Genomic DNA, 27,044 nt, shown 5'->3' with positions numbered 1-27,044 from the left:
AGAAATGGTTAGGAAGTAACATAATTCGGTACTGAAGTTAACCTCGGAATGCCGGACCTGGCATTGCTGACATTATCGTGATCGGATGACAAAGAGCAAAATTTGTTGACATTGTGTATGGCTAGGTATGGCGACATTGCTCGTGAAGAATAAGCGAGAGTGATGTGCATGTTTCTTCTGGCTGCATTCACATGTGGCAACCGGCAGTGATCACAGGAATAGAGTGAGTAAGTGTATCATGAAGTCGTGACGCATCCACCTCTTGGATACCAAAAACAAAGCTGATTCACAGAAACAAATGTTATTTTGTAAATTACCTAGGGCACCTTTGAAGCTAGGCAGTAGGAGTGAAAGTTGGACAATTGGTTGTAATCCATTCTTGAACTGCAGTGCACATAACAGGTGAGGAACACAGGCAGAGTTGGTTAACAGCACTTTTTAACTTTGCCTGTGTCCATCTTTAGTGTGCGCTCGAGTTCATCAATGAAGCTTGGCAGTATTTTTTGTTAGGGTTTAGAGGGTTTTGACCTTCACTTCAAGCAAAAAACAAACTAAAAAGGACATTTAGGAAATGTCATCTCAGTACCCTTTTAAGGTAAACAGATGACCCTGACCTGCATGGTCCGTTGGAAATAAGGTTGTAGGTTGGCAAACAAAACAAGGCTACGGCTAGAATCCTGTTTTCCTATGTGGAGGCATACTGGCTCTGAGCATCAGCTAGCACGTCTGCTCCTGCTTTTGCCACATCTGTGCGTTTGTTTACAGGGGAGGCTATTGTGGCATCTTCGGTAGTTTCAACGCCTTGCTGGAGTCCTGTAGAGGCCTGTGGCCTTGCTCCTGCCTGGAGAACTGTAGGGTACTCTAGGTCATTGTCATGCGGTAAGTGCAAAGTTCAGACATTGCCAGGACACACTTGATTGCTGTGAATCAGCACCTCGGTGTTCCTTTTTGTCATCCATCGCTTACTGTTGCAAGGTCTGAGTGTGTTGTATTTCTAGTGATATCCAGTCAAGTTTGTCTGAAATTTTTTGTCTTCAATGAAAGGATGCCAAGGAAACGCACTCAATTTATAGTGGTAAAGTGTTATTTTGAAACTGTTTTCAATAATTTTGCAGTAATAGGTTGATTATTATTAGAAAGAATGAAGGTCAAAATTGTTATTTTTTTTAATTTCGCACGAAAATGTCGGTGCCTATACGTCACTGTGATGCTAAAGAGTCCCTGAAATGGTTCAGACAAATTTTGTAGACTCGTAGAGTGCAGCTACATTAAATAATTCGCACTACAATTTGTGTGAAGTGTCTCATATTAAGAGAGCTACGGAAAATGACAAGTTACCCTCCTCCATAGCCATGCATTTTCTCCTCAACTCGTTCGCCAAGTGATTGGGGCTAAGCTCCACCTTCACTGGCTCTGCGTCATGATGGCACGTCGTGTCGTCTACTTCCAATTGTCTGGGAGCAAGCGCATGAAGCCTCTTCAACCTCTCCGCCAGCCACCTGGCAGTCGACCCTAAGCGAGAGTTATCGAAGCAGCGTGCGTTTGTTGCGAGCATTCTATCGCAGTGCCGAGCGTGTCCAGTATTCCGGTAACTACAGGCGAGCTGGGCGTTTCAACAGATGGGTGGAGGCATAAACTCAAGCTGATGAAGGAGCTTTAGCGTAGACGTACGTGAGCGGCCTGATCGATCTGCAAGGTCCAGCCACCTGGTGGCGCTGAGCTTAACCAGCCAAATAAAGAGCTAATATTGCTCTAACCAAGTGTAAAACCTGTTAAACATTTACGAAAACAATTTGTTCATGATTACACTCCTGAAGAAAATTTACATCAGCAGCAAAGTGGAATACACTTCGTTACAGCTACAGTGTTTGGTTGAGCTCTTGCCACCAGGTGGCTGCACCTGACACTGACGGCGGAGCTCTCGTCAACACGGAGCATGTTGCAAGACAAGTAGACAACACCTGCTTTGTGGCAGAAGTGCTTAAGTCTAGTGAGAAATTGTCCTTGTGCATTCTCTTTCTGTTACTTTCTTTTTATAGAAACAGATTAACTAACATTCCAACGATTACGAACAACATTTGTTCACCATAAAGTTAGAAAAATTATCGATGACGCGCCCTGGGCAGCCAATCGGATAGCTCTCCCTACTGGCGTCATTAGGGCAGCTTGCGTCAAATGGTCAGGGGCGACTAAAATTTCAGCAGAGTGATGTGCTGCGATCAGTAGCAATGTACATTTTTAAAGCCTTGTAATAAATTGCAGGCTTTACGCGGAGCACTTAACTGCATCAAATAATGATCAAAAGGACCTACCCTAACATCTTAGTATGTTTGTACAAAAGTGCAAAATCCTTTCAGGGTCCCTTTAAGGATTTCAAATTATTTTCTGTTGAAGCTTAGTGAACTATCTTGAAACTTGCTCAGTTCAGTCTATGGCTATCTTACAAACAATGTAGTCCATGTTTACCAATAAATTAAATGGGCCCAAGCAGATGCCATCAAGATCTATGATGTTGCAGCAAACTGGTCAAGAATCTTCAAGGTGGTGGCCTGACCTGTCTTTAGTGGCTTTTCTGGCTTATCAAGCTTCCTCTCACATTGGAAGTTGCTCTAGTTGTGTTGTAGAAGTGTAATTTGCTGACACGAATGCAGCTCAATTTATTTTTCTCTTTAGTGTCAATTTAGCCCTTTGCATACTCATAAAAGTGTCAAAGATGTTTTCCAAATTGCAAGACATCTATTGGCCACCTTGCTGTTGCTGGGGCCTACAGAATCTAACAGCTAAAGTACAATATTAGATGCAAACTCACTAATTTAAACCATCTAGGGATTCGGCAAAATTCGTTATAAATGCTTCTGACTATTGGGTGCCTCCATATTTTTATTCGTAAAGACACTTTCTTCTCACAAAACTAAGATTGATCTTGTTTTCTTGGCACTTGGGCAACAAAATACATATTTTTGATAGAAATTGACAAGGGTCACCCGGGCATGCCTGGCCGAACTTATCTGAACAGTATCCATCAGCCATTGTTATGCAAGAAGCAGCACGGATTTTCTTTAAAAAAAAAAACAAAAGAGGTAATTCACTAAAGGTGAAGACGAGCACTTATGCAACTTGAGGGTTTCATAAATTTGAAGACCTTTCACTCAAAAACTAAGACATTGTACACCGCCAAGCTTTTTATGGTAATGTTACACCATTAGAAACTACTGTCCCAAGTAGCTCAAATTGGCCCATTTAAGGGCATTAAAAAAAAACCAATCATTGTCAGTTTTCATTAAAATTTTACAGAATTCCCTCGCAGGGCTGATAAATCTAGTACTGCAAAAACGTTGCACTATTTTATTTCAAGCGGAAAAATTGAGCCTATTTGTAGAACCCTGCATGGTCGCCATCCCTGTGATCTGTGCAGGCCTAATAAAAAAAAAAGTGAAATTACATTCATATTGCAATCTGAGCTCATTATTTTTATGGTAGTAAAGAAAAGTGACTCAGATTGTCTTTTTCTGCCTCTGCTGAACCATGAAATTAGTTGAGGTCTGGTTTTCAGGGCTCCTGTATCAGTATTTTTTCCCTACAGTATGTTAAGGTAGCAAGCACACGAAAGCGCGCATAGCAAGCTGTTCAAGACTGGTCTAGAGAAACTACTTCTGGCACTGCCCTCTTACTACAGCTGCTATGTGTTTATATGACTGATGCACTAGCCTAATAGGAAAGCGTGATGATGCCACTACTGTGGAGGAGTCGGCTGGGTTTGTTCAGATAAGGACAGTCTCAAAAGGGCTCCCAAATAGTTTCAGACAGTGGAGCCAATACTACTTTTCCAACATACACATTTATTTCACAGAGAAAAAGGCTTGAGTGAGACAAATAGCAAAAATATCATTATCCAGTTGCAGAATGTTGCAACTCAAAAAGCGCATAGTAATATAGAATGCTGTTTTCTACACATTAAACATTGTACTCTAAATCTACACAATCTCTCTCATGGAGTTAAGATGAGTTGAGTTCGCGGAATAGGAAAAGAAAGGCCTCTTCAGCTTTTCCCTACCATATGGAAAATGTTTTTTTTTTTTGTAGGTTACGCCAGATTTTTTTTTTCCTCAAGGAATTACTGCACTTAATAATTTATGTAATACATAAATAAAAAGCAGAATGAATGTACTTTTTTACGCATAAAAGTTTCATTAAAGGGATGTATGTCATAAGAAAGACATAATTGCCAGAATCAAAATTGTGGGATAAAATTGAACAAAGTTTTTAAAGACATGCTTGTATCTACTAAGAAAAGAAATGTAACAAAAATTGTGAGATATACATAATGTATTGCCCTCTAATAGGCACTATCTCCGATAAAATCACTTTTTAATTGAACAGGTATTCAACTATGTACAAAAATTTAACTGCAAGCACTACAGTTGGGCCTGCCGGGCTGCCGATCTTTTGGGCTGGTTTGTGTCATCATCGCTCTCAGAGTCAAAGTCCGACGAAAAGGCAGCATCCTCAGACTCGCTGCTCCTTAGCCCGTCAATAAAATTGGCTGCAGACGCAGCGGAATCGCGAGATCTGTGGTCTTTCGTAGCACATGCGTCGCTTCTGGAGGCGGCCATTTTTGCTTCCTACTTTGATGATAACGGAACTTCGAGCGCATTAAAAAATGAATGTGTTGTACGAAAAAAGCAAACTACTTAGAAAACAAAAATATTGTTCTCCTCCTTCACGCACAATGGCCCAGAGTGTCCGTGAGCGATGCAGAAGGTCTCGAAAGGGGCGTTTCAAGCCATCAATAGCAGATAGTCATTTTCCCTCTCTCCTCTGACACTCGCAAAAACTTCGGAGCGCATTCAAAAATCACCGCTTGGTGGGAAAAAAAGCAAACTGCTTAGAATGTTCTGCTCCTTCATGCCCAATAGCGCAGTGTGTCCATGAGCAGCGTGGAAGGTCTCAAAAGTGGCTTTCAAACCATCGATAGCGGGCTAACGATGCCAAATGGGCGCAGTAGGGAAAGAGTTGATAGGCAAGGAAAAATTAGGAGCTTATTTCGGCTTTTTTTTTATATGGTACTTTGGATCAATGGGTTTAACTCCAGAAATATTTTGCTCCATTGTTCATTATGTTCTACACAACTTACAGAAGAGTGTGTTGACCAGTTTATTGTTGTTTCTTGGAACTGCATGGCAAATGGTAAAAAAAATTTCCAAGTCAGAATATTGCCAATTTTCGGTCCTTTAAATAACAAAATATCATAACCAGTTTCTGTAAAACTTCATGAGGTTCATATCTTGTGATCAGTTTCCTCCAAAATTATGTTGCTATATTTTGTTACTAATACAAATATAAGACGTAGACTAAGGTATCCGCTTCACTGCTCAACTACTGGGGCACTTGTCAAGGTCAACGGTGTACTTATTTTAATTTTATTTCTGATGCAATGAATTTCACGGCTGGAATTGGTGCCAATAATGTGCAGGCAGCCTGAATCATTATTGCGGTAAGTGGTTGTTCAGGAGCTATGACGAGGCTAATAGAGATTTACCAATATATCATTCACAGCTTGGGTTGATAAGGAGGGTGGGAGGATATTGTATGGCAGTGTAAGAACCACTGTTTAAGGTTTAGGACTTTGGCATGTAATTACCATTTGTGTTATTCATGCCCAGTAAGCAGATGTTGAGAGGCCTTCAAAAGCTCAACTAATGTTGACAACACAAGTGCTTATTTGCTAGATCACATTGCCGGGTTCATTGTCATTAGCAACAGCATCTGCCAGTGCTGCCAGTGCTGCCAGGCCTTGTGTGAAGTAACTGAATGTGCTTTTGAAACAAAAGAGCACCCCAAAAAAGCATTTTCAGGTTCTAAAAGCAAGAACAAGCATATGTAGGCATAATGGACAGAAATAATAGGCACTGCAAGGTCAATGCTTAAAATACTTCCTAATGCATAATTCGTGCTCATGAAGCAAAAGGGTGGGGCCCTGGTATGCAGGAACAAATAGGCATTTTCGAAGTAAGTTGTGCAAACTGCGCATTCGCAGCTTCCTCCAATCTGTGCAGGCACACCGTGTAGCGCATAAGGAATTTTCTTGGTCAGATTTTACGTTCTTCCGCATATAGAATGACTGATTTGCTTGCACCAGCCTGACACCTATGCAATTCTTGCCCTGTTACTACAAAAGAAGTTTTTTCATTTTTGTCCGTGCCATGATATGACAAATTAAACTCAATTCACCTTAATGCTGTGAGAGGTTGTAAAATGTAGAATAAAGCAATGAATGTGTAGGAAACAGTATTCTCAATTCGATACGCTTTTTTAGTTGCAACATTTTGTGACTCGATAGCAAAAATTTTTTCACTTTGTCTCACTTAAGATTTTTTCTGTGTGAAAACAAATGTATGTTGGAATATAGTATTGGTTGTATTATGTCAAAGTGTTTTTGCGCCTAATGTAAAAATATTTGGGGCCCCTTTGCTACTGTCCTTATTTGAACGCACCAAGCTGACTTGACCACTGCAGCGGCATCATCGCACTTTCGCGCTAGGCGAGTGCATCGGCCACATAAAGTGTGAGCATTGCAGGTGTAATAAGAGAGCAGTGCCAGAAGTAGTTTCTCCAGACCAGCCTTAAACAGTTCACTGTGTGCGCTCTCGCATGCTTGCTACCTCAGCATACTCTAAGAAAAATACGGATACAGGAGCCCTGAAAAACCCAAGTTCAACTGACTTTGTGGATCAGCAGAGGCAAAATAAGATGCAATCTTAGTCACTTTTCTTTACTACCACAATAACAACGACCTCATATTGCAATATGAATGTAATTTAGATTTTTTTTATTAGAACTACACAGATCATAGGGAGACTACAAAAAGAAAACACTAAACAGGAATGATGGCAATCTTCCACCTGCGCACACTAGGTGCTTTGGTCACAACACTAAAACGGAGATAAGCACGCCTCGTAGAGCTGCTTTTTTGTGAACAAGGCTTCCGTACCGAAGCCAAAACGTCTTGAAGTTTTTAAACATTTTCATTTTTGGTCGGCATTTCTCTGTCTTACCTTTTCAGGTCATAGGGATGACCATACAGGGTTCTAAAAATAGGCCCAATTTTTCAGCTCGAAATAAAATAATGCAACATGTTCTTGCAGTAATAGATTTAGCACTCCTGCGAGGGAATTATGTAAAATTTTAATGAAAATCTACATTGAAAATATTTTTTTAATGCCCTTAATTGGGCCATTTTCTACCACTAGTGCAGTTTTGGTGCTATAGGGATTTTATTACAAAATAACTACTTAATGTAGCTGCACATTTCTTGTGTTAATTTGCAAGAATTCTTTTTAAAGATTTGTTGCAAAATGTTTTAGCTTCGTCACCTTAGCTAAAATGTCCCTACAAAGCCACTGATTTCAGAGTCGGTGAGAAATGCTTGCTTAAAAAGCATTTTGGTAATTTTTCAAAAAATCAAAAATTGTTTGCAACATCAAGTTTTCTTGGGCCAGTAGTTCTAATGGTGTAAAATTGCTGAAAAAATGTTTGACGACGTACAGTGTTTTCGTTTTCAAGTAATAGGTCTTCAAATTTGTGAAACCTGCATGGCACGAAAGTGCTTGTCTTCACTTTTAGTGAATTAAAATGTTTTTTTCTGGAAATCCGCACTACATCTTGCAAAACAAAGGCTGATTCCTTTCTAAAGAGACATTTGCCCACCTCTTATAAAATTTTCGCTGAAAACAACAAATACTTGGTACCGCTCAGACCTGTCCTTACCTGAACACACCCAGCAGCCACTCACTCATTCTTGGAAAGCTTGTTTGTGACGAGGCGCTAAAGATGTTGAAAACCTATTCATGCAGTTCCTTAAATGACAATTAGGGATCTTGTGTTTAAAACTGATCATTTGTCCCTGATGGTTATCTGTCTTTCTTGCACTAGTTAGTAAGAGGAGTGGTACATAATTATACTGAAACAAATATTCCAATTGCAAATATATGCGCCAACGTTTGGCTATTCAATATTCAATTCGATATTCGCCCACTTCTAGTCATCAGTATACTAAACGTGGACTGATACAGTGTTAGCGCAAACTGCTTGGATGAGTAACTAAAAACCTCATTCTCGCCATTTAAGGAGTGCAGGCTTTTTAATTGCACAAAAACACAAAGGTTACGAATATAGTGGTATTTCGACTTCCGTTCTGCCAAATATCCAGTCCCCTCTTGAATGCAAAGGTGCGATCCTGAGAGTTATACAAGTGTGGCTGGTGGTGCTGAGCCTGGACATTCTGCACTGTTTCGCATGTGGATACTGCTGCTAAAATTTGCTGATAGCTGGCACCAAGCTCTGCATTTATTTCGCCTGTTGTTTATTGCTTTTCGTGGCGCCACTACGAAGGAAAGAAAAAGTGCATAAACCTGTGTGGCCTGAACTTCCGTGCAACAGAGTACTCAGTGTGCTTAATTTGTCTTCTTCCAAATAATTGGAGTGAAATAAAAAGCAACCGAATGTGAAAGCAACCCTGGTTCTCTGATGAAATTTAAAGGGGCTCTGAAACGCTTTTCCAGTATAGTAAAAAGAATGTTGCCGATCTGTCGTAGAGGCTGGTGTGAACATGTGAGCCAAAGGCAGAGCTCCTCTGTATAGCTTCCAGTGCACTAGTGAAGACAAAAAGAGAGATAAAACCAGGAGTTGGTGCGATAACTCCTCAATAGTTGAAGTGTTCAAAAAGGGTTTGCACCATGATGTTCATGAGATGAGATCCTTTTATAGTGAGGCTATTTTATTCTATGATTAGTTGGAAAAGTTTTTCAAGGCTCCTTTAAAAAAAAGAGAGAGATGCACAGTCTTGTGTAACTGCCGGCCATGCACAAACCGGCAAGTGCATGCATGAATCAGACTATTTCTGGGCAAAAAGCACAGTTCATTTATAGCTTCAGACCTGGTAGTGAGAGGGATTTTTGTCTTCCTCTTGTTTAATTGTATTTTTCACAGCACACCTTGGCTGACCTCTCTTGTTTTTTGTGTTGATTTCATAATACCATGAGCTACCAGAAATTGCCGAAAGGAGTTGTTTACAGCTCATCTGTGTTTGTTTGTCACATGTGTTTTTGTTTTCTTTTGACATTTTTTTGAATAAGTGCTTGAGCAAATCTAGAAGATATAGTGGGCCATATGGGCCAAATGGTAGTGCGAGCAAAACCAAAGCTCACCCTCGCATGTTCTGCTTGCATCACATTCTTTATTGCGTTCTTTCTCAGTGCTAGGATGCTTCCTTTGTCATGTAGTGTTTTGATGTCCGTAGGAAATTCAAGAAAAATTAATGTAGATAGGTTATTAAGATCAGACTTCCATTGTTTGCCTTGTAGCGTTCTCTTACTCACTCTTAAGCTTGCATTTGATATGCCTAAGAGGGCAAAGTTAGAAGTAACCAATTTGTTCAACTTACTCTTTTTTCTTTTTTCTACTCAAAGAAAAACCTTATGAGAGCACAGAGGCTGGTTTGCCTCTCGACCTTGCTGTGGAAGCGACGCCAGAGGAAACGGGCTGCACAGAGGTATGGTAACGTTGGCACAGTTTTTACTCTTTAATTGTGTCATTCTGTATGATACCTTGTCTCATCTGATGCCTTGTTGCAATGTTTCTTGAAACATTAATGAGCTTTTGCTACTGCTTTTGTTCTTCTGATTCGCTGCTCTGCAGTCATCGCAGCAGATAACTGTGGAGTCAAAAAGTGACATGGCGAGAATCGCTGCAGCTGCCACCAAGGATGACATACCTCTCAGGGATCTTGGAAACAAGGCACTGCTGCATGGTGGCGAAGGTAGGGCAACAACATTTGTTGTCCTGAATGAGATAATGAACATACACTTCGTTGTACCGTGTCGTGTTTCTGCTGTTTTGATTGAATGGTTTTAATGGGAAAAGGGAAAGTTGCTCTGAGCAACCTGCACATTTTAGTAAAATGGTCCATTTCACTTTCTTTTAATACTGAACTAATGTTTAGACAAATTAACGTGACTATAATCATACTTTTATGTTTGTGTGCTGCTGTATATGCTGACCGCATGTCACCTCTGCCCACCTGTCATAGCTACTATTCCATTTTATTGGTTAACACCAGGGGTATGCCCTCTAGGCAGCTACAACAGGCCAGTTTATCTGTCACTTTGTGTGGTAGGTGTTGCTTTAAGAATGAGGTCTAAGCACAACTTAACATATTCATAATTGAGGGCTTTGTTAAATCAAGGCTTCATTATGTTTAAGCAGTTGTGTATAATTTTCATATGTTCTCGTAAAAGTCTTGGTTCCCTGTAGCACTGTGTGATTATATATAAGATTTCTCCAGAAATATAGGGGATAATAGGGAATGTTCAAAATGCATAGTCATTGTAAACAGTGGCTGCATCTGCCATCTGGCTTAGTAACAAGCATAGGCATAGGTGAGTGTAGGTTGTGAGGCAGCTGTATGGTGCAAGGTTCGACCGTTATTACTGTGCAGCCATTCAGGACTCTTAAATGGAACAGTACTCTTCATTGTCCCGTGATTAATGAACTGTGAGTCTCACTTGGCTGCCGCGAATCAACGAAGCTATGCCAGCAGGTTTTTGCACCTTTGGATGTCCGGACGAACGGCATTCATGAAATGGTGCTGCTTTGCAACTGAAGCTTACATCAAGTCTCTTTTTGAAAGTCATGTGGACTTCAAACCTGAGCAAGATGCCCTGGAAAATTGGTTGTTCGCTCTCAAATTTTCGCGTCAAGCCTCTAAAACAACTTTTCTTTGCTGTGCAGTTCCCCAGGTTTCTTGTATCTGTAAGGAAGCATGTTGCATGTAAAAAATTGGAGATCTGTTAATAGTAGGGCTGTTCAATAGAGCTGATAAAAAATCTCTGTGCATGCGATTAATGAGAACTGTGGTTGCTCTCTTCGTGTTGGATTCTTGCCTTGAGTGTGCGAACTGAAATTGTGGAAGTCAGGTTGCACGTGCATGTGTTGTGAAAACAGAAGACAGACATGATCACCAGGTTCAATGTCGGAACTTGGTTCCGTGCACTTCTTTGTTCTATTCACCACAGCACATATCACATTTTGGCATGATAGGGTGTTGTGCTTGTTTTCTCTCACTCTCACTTGCATTCTGTGCACTGCTTAATGCTCGCACTGCTTTTGTGTCTGTAAGTTTAGGACTTCAGTGCTCAGAGATGCTCTGGCTGCAAGCACAATGCAATAACATGAGCAACTCTGCAAGCACGCGGCTAGGCCCACTAGCGCAGCATCTCGATACCAGAGCCGAAAATGAGTAAGCAAAAGCTGATTAGATGTCATGTATGGAAAATGAATGCGCGTGCAATTCAACAGCAATTTAACACACTTCGTAATGAAGCAGCAACACCTAGGGAATGGAGCACGCAGGCCTTGCCTGTCTCTACTGTTGGTGTGCTGCAGTGGACAGGTGCAGTAGCATTGAATGTACACCAATGTTGTAACTGCTTTTCCATTTTGTTCCCCTGGTTGGCATAACATTCCTTGATGAACTTTGCTGAGCTTTCTGGACTTTTGAGGGAATAAACAGCAATCATAAATGCTCCATCTGCACACTTACACTAATGTGTGAAAGCACATTTTCTTTCTTTTTTTTTCTTTTTTACTTTTTTTTCGTACAAGTTGAAATACAATTTTCTGGATATTGCACTGTCTTCTCAGAGTTTTTTTCAATTTTACTTGGTCTGGAACAATTTTGGTGCAAAATGTGGGCTGCAACACCCACAAAGTTTTTTTATTTCCATTGCAGAAGATAATTTAGTGGATGAAAGGCTTAAAATTTTCAAAGTGTGCTGTTATAGGTCTTTTGAAAAATGACAAAAACCCTGTGCGCACATTGGATTCCCACTGCCACCGTGAAGGGCAGACTTGCAAGCGACCTCAGGAGCCACATAAGAAGCTTTTGAGCCGTGCGGGCTGTGCTACAGATCGCATTGAGTTGCTGCAGGGTTCTGACACACACATAGCATTTTCGCTGCATGACACATACTTGTGAATGCAAGCTTGGTTCTCCCCGCAAAAGGATAGATAGAATACATCTTGGCATGTTCCCACATTAGTGCCACGAAGGCATCATTGACACACTACAGTGCGAAAGCAGTGACTTGAAGGGGCTTTAACTGCTGGAGCTTCCACTTTGGTTCAGTCTAACGTCATTCCTTATTCCATCAGAGCAAATTGCATGAAAAAAGAAGTGTGGCAAGCTGCAATATCTTAGGTACTGGTGTAGCAATCCAGTGCTGTCTCTGTTGCAGCCTTGCAAGTGTTCGAGTATTTGGCCATACAATTGGGTCAGCTTGTTGCAGCCCCCAATGCCCTGTATATCATCATTGCCTCAAAAGACGTGACTGCTGTCACCTACATGGCTTCAGACGAATAACGTGTAGCTTACGGCGCCACTGTCACTCATGAATGCAAAAAATGGATAACTAGCCATGTGTGTGCTGTATACATCTCTATTAGTGCACTTACAGTGGAACCTCGATCGTACAACTTTCTTGGGACCACGAAAAAGCCTCGTAAAATGCGGGCGTCGTAAAATCCGAACATAAATTATGCCTATAAGAATACTACTTATTTCGCGTGACGGATTTACGAGAAACTTCAATGTAAACTACTAACATACTCTGCAGGGCTTGGAAACACAAATTACCAAAAAAATAAATGTGATAAGAATTAATGCTGCAGTACAGGTACCAATCATGCTTTATTCAAACAAACCTTTACAGCACTCCACTGCCACGATTCCCACCAGCCAACGCAAATTTTTAAAAAGTCGGTAAGCTCTTGGTTCACGGACCTTCTTTGGTCCATGAACCAAGAGCTTTCGCTCGAGTTGGGCAACGTCCAAAAGGAGGTCCTCTGCGGCTTCACGTGAAAAGATGAAGTTCCGGATGCCGTCTATGTGCTGTAGCACCTCGGCGAACGTGGTAGGCACAGGCACGGCATCTGTGGCGTCGTCGTTGTCCTCGTCCGATGTCGCAGCTGTGTCGGCACTAGGCGAAGCCTCCTCAATGGCGTCATTCAACGACACCTCGCCGCAGATCGCAATGTTGTTGTCGGCCTCCACGTACTCGGCGAAGGTCGTGGTGAGGTTTAAACCCTCGAAATCGTCGTCGGCGAAGCCTGCATCGGCCTCGAGCGGCATGGAGGTTGTTGCGTCACCCAGCAGAGGAGGCAGTCTCTCGCTTAAAGCCATAGTGCTTGAACGAGTTAGCGATTGTGCTTTGCGACACTGCATTCCACGAACTGGCAATAAAATGCATGGCATCAAGCACAGTGATCTTTTTTTTTTGATTCGCTGCGCTCATATCCACCAGCCGACGCTGCACTAACCGCTTCCAGTACCCTTGCTTGGCACACTTAATGATGCCGGAATCCAGCAGCTGCAGCTGGCTTGTGCAGTTGAACGGGAAAAAAACAACCTTTATGTTCCTCAGGTCTGGACGTATTGGGTGGGTGGCACGGTGCGTTGTGCACGAAAAGCTATATTTTCCTCACCTTAGCACCCATTTTGTTATCCAGCTGCTGCAAAAAATTACTGAAGAGCGAAGACGTCATCCACACCTTTTTGTTTAAGTTGTAGCTGCAGGGCAGCGTCTTCAAGTTCTTAAAGCACCGTGGCTTTGTAAACTTACCAACGAGCACGGGCAGCCTCTCGGAACCATCCTCGTTAGCACAGAATAGTGCCATCACACGCTCTTTGCTACACTTGCCACCATTACAGCTGTCACCCTTAAACGCAAGGGTTTGCTCTGGCTGCATATAGTAAAAAATACCGCTCTCATCAGCTTTGAAAATGTCGCAGGGCTTGTATGAAGCAATCATCTCCGGCAGCGACTCCATCCACTCGTTCACCGTGGAAACGTCCGCGGAAGTGCTTTATCCACAGGAGTGGCTGTACACAATCCTGTTTCGTTTTTTAAAGCGATCCAGCCACCCGTTCAATGCCTGAAAGTCGTCGATGCCCAGACGCAATGCCACAAGGTCCGCCTTTTCTTTTAGAATGGCGCCGTCAACGTTGATCTCAGAGCTCCATGCTTGATGCAGCCACTCGACGAGAACTTTTTCTAACTTCTCATGCTGTCCTTCTTTTGCCGCTTTCCGCTTGAGCCCGAACTTGCTGACATTCTGCAATATCACCGCTTTGTTTGCCAGGATCATCTCAAGCGAAGATTCGGGTATCTTAAGGTCCCGGGCAATGCTGGCTTTCGTAGCGCCATGCCGCTTTTCCGCTTCCTCCATAACATTCAGCTTATCGCCGAGCAACAGAACTGTCCGCTTTCGGGACATTGTGCGTTGCGTTACTCCACACAACTCAAAACCTCCGCTGAACGCTGGTCGCTAGGAATACGACGAAGAACACGTGCGATAAACCTAGGCGTCTCCGCACTACCTTGTTGGCGATCTGTTGCTGGGAAACTGGAAGCAGAGAAACGCTTCCCCAACACAATGAGAGGCGACGCCGCCGAGTAGAGAGGGAGAAAGTGATTCTGGAAAAGAAAAGGCACTATTTCAGCACAGCAGGCGTCGTGGGCAGCTGCTGGTGGGGGGAGAGGGAAACGCTTCTCCAACGCGACAAGAGGCGACGCCACCAAGAAGAGAGGAAGAAAGCGATTGTGGAGAAGAAAAGGCGCTATTTCAGCACAGCGGGCGTCGCGGGCAGCTGCTGGTGGGGGGAGGTAAACGCTTCCCTAACGCGACAAGAGGCGACGCCACCGAGAAGAGAGGAGAAAGCGATTGTGGAGAAAAAAAGGCGCTATTTCAGCACAGCGGGCGTCGCGGGCAGCTGCTGGTGGGGGAGAGAGAAACAAATGATGAGATGAGGCAGGAAAGAAAGCTGTGCTGAAGTGAACCGGTCGAGCGGTGTCAAGCGCTCCGCATGCAGAGAGATGGAACGAGGAAAGAGACCCACGGCACTTTTCTTTCGTCCGCCGTTCCGTCCCGCGCTTCGCGAGGGTCGTCGTATAATGCGGGTCAGGCGTAAAATTGCGTCGGATAACCGGGGTTTTTAATGCATTGCTTCTGTGGGGACTTCGCCGGGACTGTGGTAATCTGTCATAAAACCCAGGTCGTCTCAAAACCGGGGGCATATAACCGGGGTTCCGCTTTAACTCTTACAGCTGGTGTAAAAAATGGACAGACAATTGGCATGGCCTGTAACAGAGCTCGCGTGGACAAACATCCTGTGCACATTCTACATTGACCTGCACGCCTACCTTTCACAGTGGTGCTAGGAAGCGACTGTGGGCACAGAGTTGTTGGCATTATGCAAGAGATCTATAATGGAACAATCCTTTCAATATTTAAAAAAAATAGTTGCTGTAGTAGCCTAAACAGACATTTCTCAATAAATTTTTTATATTGAGCACAAACTTCGACGCGTCGACGCGATGAAAAGTTATACAGAAATCTACCTTTTTTTCGTGGGGGGGAGGGGAGTATTGGTGCTAGTCACAGTAAAAGGGGGGAAACTGATATGTAAATTACATGCTATACGTGCTAGCAGCAGCACTCGATCTGCAGCGTCATCAGCACCGGCCATTGTTTAGCATGTGAATTTTATTTTATTTGCTCATTTTGTTGTGTGCACTGCTGGTGCACATGCATGGATGTCCAGTGATTTATTAATAAATAGTAATAATAAATAAATTTATTTGCATCATAGGCAACATACATAATACTGGAGACCAGAGAAAAGGCTGTTGAGATCAACAGCACAACGAAGCCACACTCCCCATAAATAGCCGCTGCGCAGCTGCATGATGCCATGTACTCAAACAGTAGCAAGCTTGCAGAAACGTATACAGTCGACTCTCGTTACGACGAACCCTGATAATCCGACAAAAAAAACTGTTTTATCTGAAATCCGTAGTATCGAATGCCTCACGTCCGAAACTTTCGTCGAGAAGTCTAACAACTTTATTGCACAGAGTGAATGACGAACGTCCCAAGTAAAAAACAAACAAAAAAGCCGCAGTTTCACCCGAAAGGCAAAGCATTGATTGGGATATCAAATTAAGCAAGATAAGCGCAGCAGCGGCGGCAAGTGAATTGACCTTCATGCTGTCTCTCGCTTCAACGTGAACCAAACATCGAAAGCACAGCACATACGAAGCTACCGGCACTGGGCACACTTTGTCCACATTGCAGATCGCTTTGAAGATGAGGCCTGCGTGGGCACGCACTTTGTTGACATGCAGACCGCTTTCAAGATACAGTGCCTGCGTTGGCGCGCACTTTGTCCACATCGCAGATCGCTTTCAAGCAGGCACGGCCACGGGGTTAACAGCAGCCACCGGAGCACAACCCCCCTCTTTCCCTCGCCTACCCCCTGTGCCTCGCGTGCGAAAGACTATGCGCTTCTGCCCCGCTTTCCTCGCTCCCTCCCTTCGCGCAAGATATTGAGTGGCGATCATCGTTGGCTGATCCTCGCAAGTCAGTTGCCAGCCTGTGTCGTGACACAGCAAAAGTCTGTTTTATACTACCGATTTTGACAACAAATGCTGCTAATTTCATCTGCTGTAGCCAGTAGTCCGTTGTAGCACGGTCCGTTGAAAGCGAACTTCGTTGCATTAATAAAATAGATAGAACAAACTAAGGCTGAAATATGGTCCGTTATATCCGAAAGCCTGTTGTACGCGGGTCTGTTGTAACGAGCGTAGACTGTATTAACAATGCTAAGGTACATAATGAATAAGTTGCGACTGTTTAGAAAGGAAGCATTTTACATTTACAGCAACAAAAAAACACTGATAACAAAATGTAATGTCACATGCATAGTATTATGAAGGGGTAAAAAATCTATAAAATAGTTTAAGGGGGTCTGAAATAAATGCATAATTGTTTGAAACTTATACTCTTCAAATTAAGCTTGTTCTTATGTAATGTATTCAGTTCTCTGGGTAACCTGTTTTGTAATGTTTGTTGGCCGTATTTGTTTTGTGCATTTGCACTCGCCAAGGTTAATTATGTCTTGTGGGATACGTGGCTGTTTTGTCTACCCAATTAGCTATTGCATCACTTATAGCAGCGAACAGCAGTGGGAGGATACCGCAGAACAAGAGTGAAGGCAGCAGCTATGCATGTCCTTGTGCTGTTGAGCGAGCAGTTTTATTTTGCCACTACTTCAACAAGATGGCAGATGGTGCTTTGCAACAAGTCAGTAGATGGCACTTGCCATTTTGAATACCGTATTTATTCGAATCTAGGCCGATAGTTTTTTTTTTTTTTTCAAATAATCATATTCCAAACTCTAGGGTCGGCTTAGATTCGAGGATTTTAAAAAACGCGCCAGTTTTTCATTGAAACTGCTAAATATGGTGCATAGCTAGCGCCATCTAGAAAAGTCGCTATCGCAGCCTCTACTAGCTGTGCCAGTAGCCAACCCTACACAAGTGAGGTCACCATTTTGACCTGTGTCATGTCGGCCGTATCGGTGTGTGGCGCGGTGTTATCACGATGGCACCAAGAAGGAGATGCCACTAGAGTGACGCTTTCAATCGAAAAGTTGTGATAGCCGCAGAGGCATTGTCAAACCTTCAAGCCGGGCGGGACTTTGGCGTCGACGAGAAAAACGTCCATCATTGGAGGGGACAACGACAGCAGCTTTTTGCGTGCGCCGCAACGAGGATGGCATTTAGCGGACCAAAAAAAGGCCATCACCACGAAGTGGAGACAGTTTTGGCCGACTTTGCTCGGACGCAGAGAGCAGCTGCCCTTCCAGTGACGACAGAAGTGCTCAGAGCGAAAGCTAGGGAACTTTTGAGGGAGCGAGGCCTAACGCCAAAGGATTTCAAAGCCAGCCGGGGCTGGCTTCAGAAATTCATGAAGCACTTCGGCTTCAGCCTCCGACATCGCACTTCAGTCACCCAGAAGCTGCAAAGCGATTTCGAAGAATAGCTGATAGCTGTTCAGCCCTACGTGTGGCGAAAGAGAGAAGCGGCAGGCTACAACCTTGGGCAAATCGGCAACGCTGACCAAACGGCTGTGTATTTTGATATTCCAGTGGCGTGCACCATGAATGAAAAGGGTGCCAGGTGAAGGTGCGCTATACGGGCTATGAGAAGCAGCGCACAACTGTGATGCTGTGCTGCACAGCTGATAGACATAAACTCCCTCCTTATATGATATTTAAAAGGAAGACACTGCCTGCTCAAGAAACTTTCCCAAGAAATGTCATTGTGCGGGCAAATGAGAACGGGTGGATGACAGGTGCGATGGTGGAAGAGTGCGTTAAGATTGTGTGGCGACAGCGTCCAGGAGCCCTTTTGACAAAGAACTCGCTCCTTGTCATCGACTGTTATCGTGGGCACTTGACCGACAACGTGAAGGCTGCGCTCGCCCAAGCGAACAGGGTCCTCGCTGTCATACCGGGCGACATGACGGGCCAGTTGCAGCCACTTGATGTCTGCATCAACAAACCTTTCAAGGATCGTCTGCGGAAATATTACATGGACTGGTTGACTGACGAAGACCACATGCTAACGGCAACGGGCCGCATCAAATGTGCATCGCTATCGCAGCTGGCAGGCTGGGTATCTGCAGCGTGGGACGACATCCCAGGTACTTTGATCGTGCGCGCCTTTAAAAAGTGCAGCATATCTAATGCGCTTGACGGTACTGAAGATAGTGCACTGTTTGAAGGTGGCAGTGACAAGGAACACAGCGACGACGACGTTGAATGTGCTCTGCACATTCAGATTCAATAAATGCTGTTCGCATTTTGTGAACGCTGTCCTCGCTTTTTTTGTTCGGCCTACATTCAAGGCAATTTTTTTTTTTTTTTTTTGCTTCGGACTTTAGGGGGTCGGCATAGAATCGGGGTCGGCCTAGATTCGAGTAAATACGGTATCTCCTATTACACCATCAAAATGTACACCTTTATTTTGAGTAGTCACAAACAGCATATGGCAGGACACAGCAAGTGTATACAAATTGCAGTTGGAAAACTAACTGAAGCAGTGCTGCTATGGGTTTTGCAGTACAATTTTTGTAGTGCACCAAAGGCCCTTGCAATAGGGCCGGAAAAATATAGTGTCACATGGAGAGAATAAGTGTGTGCTTGTGTACGTGCACGTGCATCTTTTGCTGGTTGCCAGGCTACAAAAATAGCATCTTGATAGAAGCAAACTGTCATAGGCATACTAGTTGTCTTCAATAACAGTGTAATGCACCAATATTGCATTCATGCGTGTGCATGCATGCACATGTGCACACACACTGAATGGCACAGTCATGTCACAAGCATCGCCTTGCATCATTTTGGCGAATTCAAAGACGCGCTCTCACCCTAGTGTGCGAGTCTCTTTGTAAGTCTTGGTAAGGTTAAAATGTGAATACAACAACTTGTAATATATGGAAGCGCAAAAGGCCTGTGGGGCAGTGCTCAACCCCCTCCCCAGCCCTGCAGACTGTCAAAAAGAAGGTGGCAAGACAGCCCCTGTCTTGCCACCTTCCTATAGAGTTTGCTCCTTCTTGCCTTCGTTGTGGCTGTCTAGAAAGTTTCCAGACCGCTCAAATTAGCCGAAAAAAGTATTACTCAAGTGCAGCTACATTTGGAGTACTTGGTCTGAACTAAGGAACGTTGCCTTTATGTAACTACCTGGTCTTTCTTTTTCATTAATTATTCTGATCTGTGGGACAAAAGACGCTGATTTATGTCAGATTTGGGATGGGGGAGCGCATTTCCTCGTGGTTGCCTTTCTTCTGCATGCTTTTATAGATGGTGAATGTCCTTGTTCTTTTGGAGCAAGTAATAGATCCTTTGCAGAAAAGGTGCTGCACATGCTCGAGGAAGGCTGTTTTCTAACCAGTAACTTTCACCCACAGACTAGTAAAACTAAGTATTGCTCCCATTCAAAGGGCCTGCTTTTAACCACCAGGGTGCACACAGGTCCTTCAAACCCTTAAACACCCTTGAAATTGAAAAGTATGCTTTCAAGGGCTTTGAAAGTCCTGGAATTTTTGTTTTCCCCCATGAAAACTTTAATTTCTTCACTTTGCACAGCATGGCTTTGTCGCAGTTGCACCCTCTCTTGCTTTCTCCCATCTCCCTTCCACCCCTTCTTCGGTGCTGTCAGACTCGTGTTTCAGAAGGGTGAAAAGGAGACGGGAGAAAGGCGCACGAAGCTGGCGATATGGCGAAATCCTGCCACATCTGATATGTGGTACAAAATCGGGTGTGGCAGCTCGCTTTTTTTTGCGATAGCAATTTTATGGACACTCCAGGCACGTTTTTGCCATCGCCATGGTCGTCCTAATAAAGTCCAAGGGCGATAACACCATCACTGCACGTCGTATGCTATGTGTACAAGTGAAAGCATGTGAGGGAAGCTGACGATCGCAGCTCAATCTGGCATGCGCAAAGGAGGAAAGGGGAGAGTAAACACACCATCTTTAGTTACAGGAAAGGCCCTGGGTGGATGGGGTTGGTGTTGTGCTCCGGCAGCAACTGCGCATATCGCGACCGGGCTAAATTTCGCGTGCCATAGGGAGGAAAATGGGGAAGCAGCACGGGAGGGAGGGGGGCGGCTTCAATTCCGCCAATAAGTGCGTACTTTGCAAGTTCGCATGCGCCATATCTTTAAAGGGATTTGCAAACTGCTCATACCTTTGTGCACGCTGTGTTCTCGCCGCTCTTGCGTTGAAGCGATAGAGAGTAAGAAGGCCACTTCGCTTGCTGCTGCTGCTGGGCTTGCTAACAGCAGTGTTTTGACAGCGAGTGTCCATGCTCATCAAGTGGCATCTGTTCATGCTGGCTTGTGTGCTTGTGCGTGCACGCTGACACCATGCTTGTTAATTCAGTTTGTAAGGAAATGTTTCCAAGTTTATATGGCTGGTAAAACTAGTATCCTTACTTCGTATAGCTGTCTACGAATTTGCTATCGCAATCGATGCTTCGCCTTTCGGGCAAAACTGTGACTTTTTCTTTTTTCACGCTGCCCTTGCGCTTTATCTTTGAAGTTCATCTATAGCAGGTGATAAGTCATGCCACTATGAGCAACACTTCAGCCACGGTGGTAGAGTGGACATGAAAGCTTCGCAGGTTTTGTTTTGTACCATCGATGTAAAAACATCATCGACATGGTATGAAAGCATATCTTTAGTCGTGGACTCACAAATTAAAGAAAATGACTTTTTAATCGTGAATTTTGTTTCTTTTTCTGGTTGCACAATAGTGCATAAAAAATTTACAGCCTTTTTCAGGCAAGAAAAGGTTGTCAGTGATTGTACCTATTTACATGAAAGGTCATATTTCAATATGATGAAATGCAGATTTCACTCACTTTGTTACCTCTAAGTTTAGCTATATTGTTTTGAAAGCATTGTTATAGTAAAAAATTGCTACATGGGGTGCCGCTCTGCACCCTTTAAAAACCTTTGACAGGGCCTTGAATATCCTTGAATTTCTGTCTCCGAAACCTGTACAAACCGTGACCACCGAACTCCTGCACATCCCTCTACTCTGCATAGATTCGTCAGTGGTAAAGCCTATTGAATGGCAGCCACAAATTTCCTCAGGTTGGAAAGAACACACATATTTTTGGAATAATTCTCTGAAAACCTTCACACTTGTGCTTTCTTCGTGGCATGACCACACTTAGACGAAAAAGTGTAGCCCGTGGAGTAGAGTTCTTGGTTAGAAAACAGCCTTGCAGTGCAGTTGACTTAGACAATTTTGCAAATGGTCCTTTTTCGGACCCGCTTCCAGCGCAAGCGGTGGCAGCAGCCATGGCGGAGAAGCTAATTTCTATGCCAGGGGCCAGTGGTGGTGCCGTGGGGTGTGAGACGCCATTCTTCTCGACGACTAACAACCTGACCACGGAGCCACATAACTCGGTGTCGGAGCTTCCAGAGTACCAGGAGCAGCAGCAATTGGCGCACAGCATGGATCGGCTGAGGTACTTCAGCCAGTGTCCTGTGCGCTGCTGCAGTGGCAGCAGCAGAGGCACGTCTCGCTCCACCCTGGAGCGCAGCCGTTCATGCCCCCGGCTCCAGGAACCGTTTGTGCGGCCTCGAAGGACAGCCAACAGGTCCAACCAGGTAAGCATTCAAGAGCCCCCTGTAGAGCACACAGTCACCACACTTACCGTTGGCGCAATAAAGGGACACTAAAAAGCAACATTATGCTAGCTTAGTCTGGTGGAGTGTTTCTCCAAGGCTATTTTCATTTCTCTGGCAGAAAAAGGGCAGTTGCCTGCAGGAAATGAGAAGCACAATTTCCCTTGAATTTTTCACCCAAACCACAGCATCTCTATGTTAGTACGACGTCGTGGCTTTCATAGTATTTTTGCATGCTTAAGCCATTTTGTCCAGCAAAAGTTCTAGAAGCTTATTAGGCTGAGCCTTTAGTTTCTATAGAATTCAGTATAAGTCTTGTTTATAGAAAATCTGTGAGTCTTGGGCAGATATTCTCCAACTCTCTCATGATGTGCCGAGGAGCTAGTCGGCAAGTTCAGCCCCATCTTTCGTCATTGCATCTCTTCTAGCTTGCCAAGACTGTGCTCATGGTAGGACTTAGGTTTCTGATATTCCAGAAGTGATACACCTTGTCCATCCAGCTTAACTTTAGACCAGTAAACCACAAAAGTCAAATCAGAGCATATGCTGAAAAAGAAATGGCAGCGAACTCCTTGTTTGTTTGTGACAGGGTGACTCTGTGGATGCTTGCAACCTTCACCGGGCACCTGTGGCACCCACCAATAACCAGGTCTGTTCAGTAGCAGCGGCGGTGGCAGCACCAACAACAGGGGACCACGCACAAAAAGAAGCTCCCCATCCTCCTGCCGAAGATTCCTACCGCACGCTGCTCTCGTACTCGCTGTCCAGGCCCCACCAGCAGGGCTCGGGGGATGCCTCTAGCCTGGCCCTTGCCGACATGTCGCCTAGTGAGCTGCTTGAAAAGCATCTGCAGCTGGTCAGCAACTGCTACATGCAGCAGGCCCAGCTCGCCAAGAAGGGAAATAAGCAAAGTGGTGAGAAACACATGGTCGCCCTTAAGAGCCATTACAGGCCACATGTCATGCACACAGCTATGGTACTGTACACTCGCCGTCAAGCTTGATCCGAACAGGGATCCTAACAGTGATCCGAACAGTGAAGACATATATCTAGTGGCTTAACTTTTTTTAAAAATGCAGGTTGTAAAGAGCAAGCACTAAATCTTTGGAAGGAAGACGTATTAGGCTAGCGCATTCTTATCACCTAAACCAGAAATCCCTGGCATCCTCTGCAGGAGAAGCCGAAAGGCACTCAAGGCATGTTCTGGTGAAAGGCACACTAAAGGTTAATATTAAGTCAACGTGGACTGTTGAAATACCATCCCAGAAACCTCGAAACGCTTGTTTCATGCGTAGAACAGGCTTATTTTAAGAGGAAATGCGTTCTGAAGCGTCCACGTACCTCTAGCGCAGTTCAAATCGCCCGCCCTCCGATCGAGGAGTGGTGACGTCATGGTCTCATAGTGACGTTGCGCCGTCGGTGAGTAAAAGTGCGCCCTTAGACGGCGCTATGGCTTTTCTGTGCAAAACGCAAACGCGCGGCCAGAAACAGAGCCAAGACAGAGCCAATAGAAGTGTGAAAGCGGAACTAAGGTGGCTAGCGGAAGGGAAAGCGCACGACGATATGCTGGTTCTTTATTTTATGACACCAACTTTGACGCTTGTTGCAATGGACGACCCTGACAACGACACATTGGCTCGTGATGCTGGGCTCGACTTCAGCGATTTAAGCACTGATGAACGTGACCTACAAAATATTTACTAAGGTAATTGCAAATAGAATCTGGAACACCTTAGACTTCTGTCAACCAAAGGACCAGGCAGGATTCCGTAAAGGCTACTCAACAATAGACCATATTCACACTATCAATCAGGTGATAGAGAAATGTGCAGAATGTAACCAACCTTTATATATAGCTTTCATTGATGACGAGAAAGCGTTTGATTCAGTCAAAACCTCAGCAGTCATGGAGGCATTACGGAATCGGGGTGTAGACGAGCCGGATGTAAAAATACTGAAAGATATCTGTGGCAGCTCCACAGCCACCGTAGTCCTCCATAAAGAAAGCAACAAAATCCCAATAAAGAAAGGCGTCAGGCAGGGAGATACAATCTCTCCAATGCTATTCACAGTGTGTTTACAGGAGGTATTCAGAGACCTGGATTGGGAAGAATTGGGGAGAAGAGTTAATGAAGAATACCTTAGTAACTTGTGATCCGCTGATGATATTGCCTTGCTTAGTAACTCAGGGGACCAATTGCAATGCATGCTCACTGACCTGGAGAGGCAAAGCAGGAGGGTTGGTCTAAACATTAACCTGCAGAAAACTAAAGTAATGTTTAACAGTCTCGGAAGAGAACAACAGTTTACGATAGGTAGTGAGGCACTGGAAGTGGTAAAGGAATACATCTACTTAGGGCAGTTAGTGACCGCGGATCTGGATCATGAGACTGAAATAATCAGAAGAATAAGAATGGGCTGGGGTGCGTTTGGCAGGCATCCTCAGATCATGAACAGCAGGTTGCCATAATCTCTCAAGAGAAAAGTGTATAACAGCTGTGTCTTACCAGTTCTGACATACGAGGCAGAAACTTGGAGGCTTACGAAAAGGGTTCTACTTAAATTGAGGACGACGCAACGAGCTATGGAAAGAAGAATGATGGGTGTAACGTTAAGGGATAAGAAAAGGGCAGATTGGGTGAGGGAACAAACACGAGTTAATGACATCTTAGTTGAAATCACGAAAAAGAAATGGGCATGGGCAGGACATGTAATGAGGAGGGAAGATAACTGATGGTCATTAAGGGTTACGGACTGGATTCCAAGGGAAGGCAAGCGTAGCAGGGGGCGGCAGAAAGTTAGGTGGGCGGATGAGATTAAGAAGTTTGCATGGACAACATGGCCACAATTAGTACATGACCGGGGTAGTTGGAGAAGTATGGGAGAGGCCTTTGCCCTGCAGTGGGCATAACCAGGCTGATGATGATGATGATGATGATGATGATGATGAATGTGAACTGCTGCTGAGGGCTCGCGCTGCCTGCGTCGTTGCGTACTACTGCGACAGCAACTGTATGTCATGGCTGTACATATTCGCACATTTGTAGCTTTTCCTTCGTGAAAACCAAATGCCGCACTCACCGCCCCGTCTTTGACCTGCAATTGTTCTTGCACTTCGGAGAATGCAGGCAAGACTGACTGAACAGCGCTATAGGAAAGCATTGCTTTGAAAGGCCCTCCACACGACTTCAGTAAGTCAGCGTTGAACTCGTAATCCTCTGGATGAAACTTCAGCGAGCACACTATGCGATTTTTCGGCTCTTTGCCAACGTGCTGTGGCAGAGGTACGGCACCCGCTTCGAACGGAGAGGTTTACTCGTTGGCACACAGTGATAAGTAACGTTGGATTCGCCGCTGCAACTGCTCTTGGCCAAGTTCTGCGGACCGTTCGCGCATCCCACGACATCACATGGACGTGGCATTCTCGCTGCTTGTTCCAAATGCAAGTTTCACGAGCCAGCAGAACCAACGCAGCATGACGTGATAACGAAACAACTGAAACTCCAAAGCACGCGCAGTACAGAGTCGAGCACGCGGAGTTGAGCGAAAACGAAACATTTCCACCACCAATACTACTGAAGGGTAACATCAAAATGTTATTTTTTCTGAGAATCAAACAGAAGTAGACAAGTAGCATTTTCTTCCGTCTTATAACCTAATGAAATAATCTTTTAAATACGAATAGTTGAGTACTAGTGACATAAATTATGATGAGGAGTGCCTTCGTCATCAGGCTAGTACCGGAATGTCACGGGGGGGGTCTCAAATCGTATCGGGCATTTAACTCAATTTCTCGGTTCCGAAAGCTCTGTTCGCAACTATATTGACGCCTTAGACATCCTAGAACATTGCTTTATTACTTTAACTTGACTTCATAGTAACCTTTAGTATCCCTTTAAGTATGATGTAGGCTGTACCTGTCTCAGCAAAATAGGAGGGAAGCAGAAAGACAGTACTGATGACAGCACTCGGCAGCCTTAATTGTGGGCAGAGTGGTGGGGTTCCATCAGCTGTTGATGCTCATAGTATCAGCACATATTATCTGTGTTACCAGCTGGCCACCAATAATAATGTACTCTTTGGTTTACCTTCGCCTCTTGGCCTCAGTGCATAATTTGCAAGCATGGATGTCCTGTAATGCCCAGGTGAAAGTCTGTGCCTTACAAGACGAGCTTACTTCTGTGGATTCAGTGTGTTTAATGAATTCACACACCAGTCCATGTCAAGAAAAATTAGTACAACCTGTCCGCCTTCATTTCTAGTCATAAAGGGTACATTCGTCCCAAAAAAGAAAACAGTGAACTGTTTCTGAGTAAAATTAATTGGGGTAATAATTAAGTAGTATTTGGTTTTCTGGGCTATACACAACTAAAACTTTGCTCCAGTGTATCAATGAGCTACTATGGGCTTTGCGTTATGCTTTCCGGGTCTAAATAAAAATTTTGAGCTATACAACTCGTACATGGCTGCCCGATCAAAATGCACAACAAAGCCCAGCCTGTTACATTGTGCCGGTGCACAAGTGCGAGTGCGGGAGCACTGTTCCGACTGATGACACAGCAGCGGTAGTGGGCTGAACTAGGCACCTTGTTGCCCGAGCCAAAATCTGTGGCAGGCACCTAGTTCAGCCCACCGCCACCACAATGCCACCGGTCGGGACAGCACTCCTGCCCTCGCACTTTCACTCCCACGTGACAAAACAGAGCGCACCTTGTGTGTTTTGATCAAGTGGCCATGACTCGGAGTATGAAAAATTATGCACGGGGCATTGTGCTTAAGCATGCACTAGGGGGGTGATGCAAATGAACACAAGTCTCTTTCTCTAGCCCGGCCGTGGCTTCGCTGTCTGTGCATGCGACTGAGCACATATCTTGGAAGTAATCTTCGATAGGTGCAAAAGCTGAGCAGGTCAAGATGGCTGGTGGCTTTATGTACGCTGCCTT

General features: G+C 44.4%; 1 protein-coding gene across 2 annotated transcripts in view; it reads left to right on the top strand.

The window, feature by feature from the left end:
• Positions 1-27,044, top strand: part of Tsc1 (tuberous sclerosis 1 protein hamartin) — an 88,088-nt gene that overhangs the window by 16,817 nt on the left and 44,227 nt on the right. For both annotated transcript variants that reach the window (XM_075687025.1, XM_075687019.1), the window contains exons 9-13: positions 766-879; positions 9,468-9,550; positions 9,697-9,817; positions 21,752-22,083; positions 22,691-23,015. In XM_075687025.1, the coding sequence (XP_075543140.1) occupies positions 766-879; positions 9,468-9,550; positions 9,697-9,817; positions 21,752-22,083; positions 22,691-23,015 (975 nt within the window). The remainder of the gene's footprint in view (positions 1-765; positions 880-9,467; positions 9,551-9,696; positions 9,818-21,751; positions 22,084-22,690; positions 23,016-27,044) is intronic.

The sequence above is a fragment of the Dermacentor variabilis genome, chromosome 1 (genome assembly GCF_050947875.1).
Source record: "Dermacentor variabilis isolate Ectoservices chromosome 1, ASM5094787v1, whole genome shotgun sequence".
NCBI lineage: Eukaryota > Metazoa > Arthropoda > Arachnida > Ixodida > Ixodidae > Dermacentor > Dermacentor variabilis.
The sequence above is the reverse complement of the archived record's forward strand: the minus strand, read 5'-3'. Positions and strand labels throughout refer to the sequence as shown.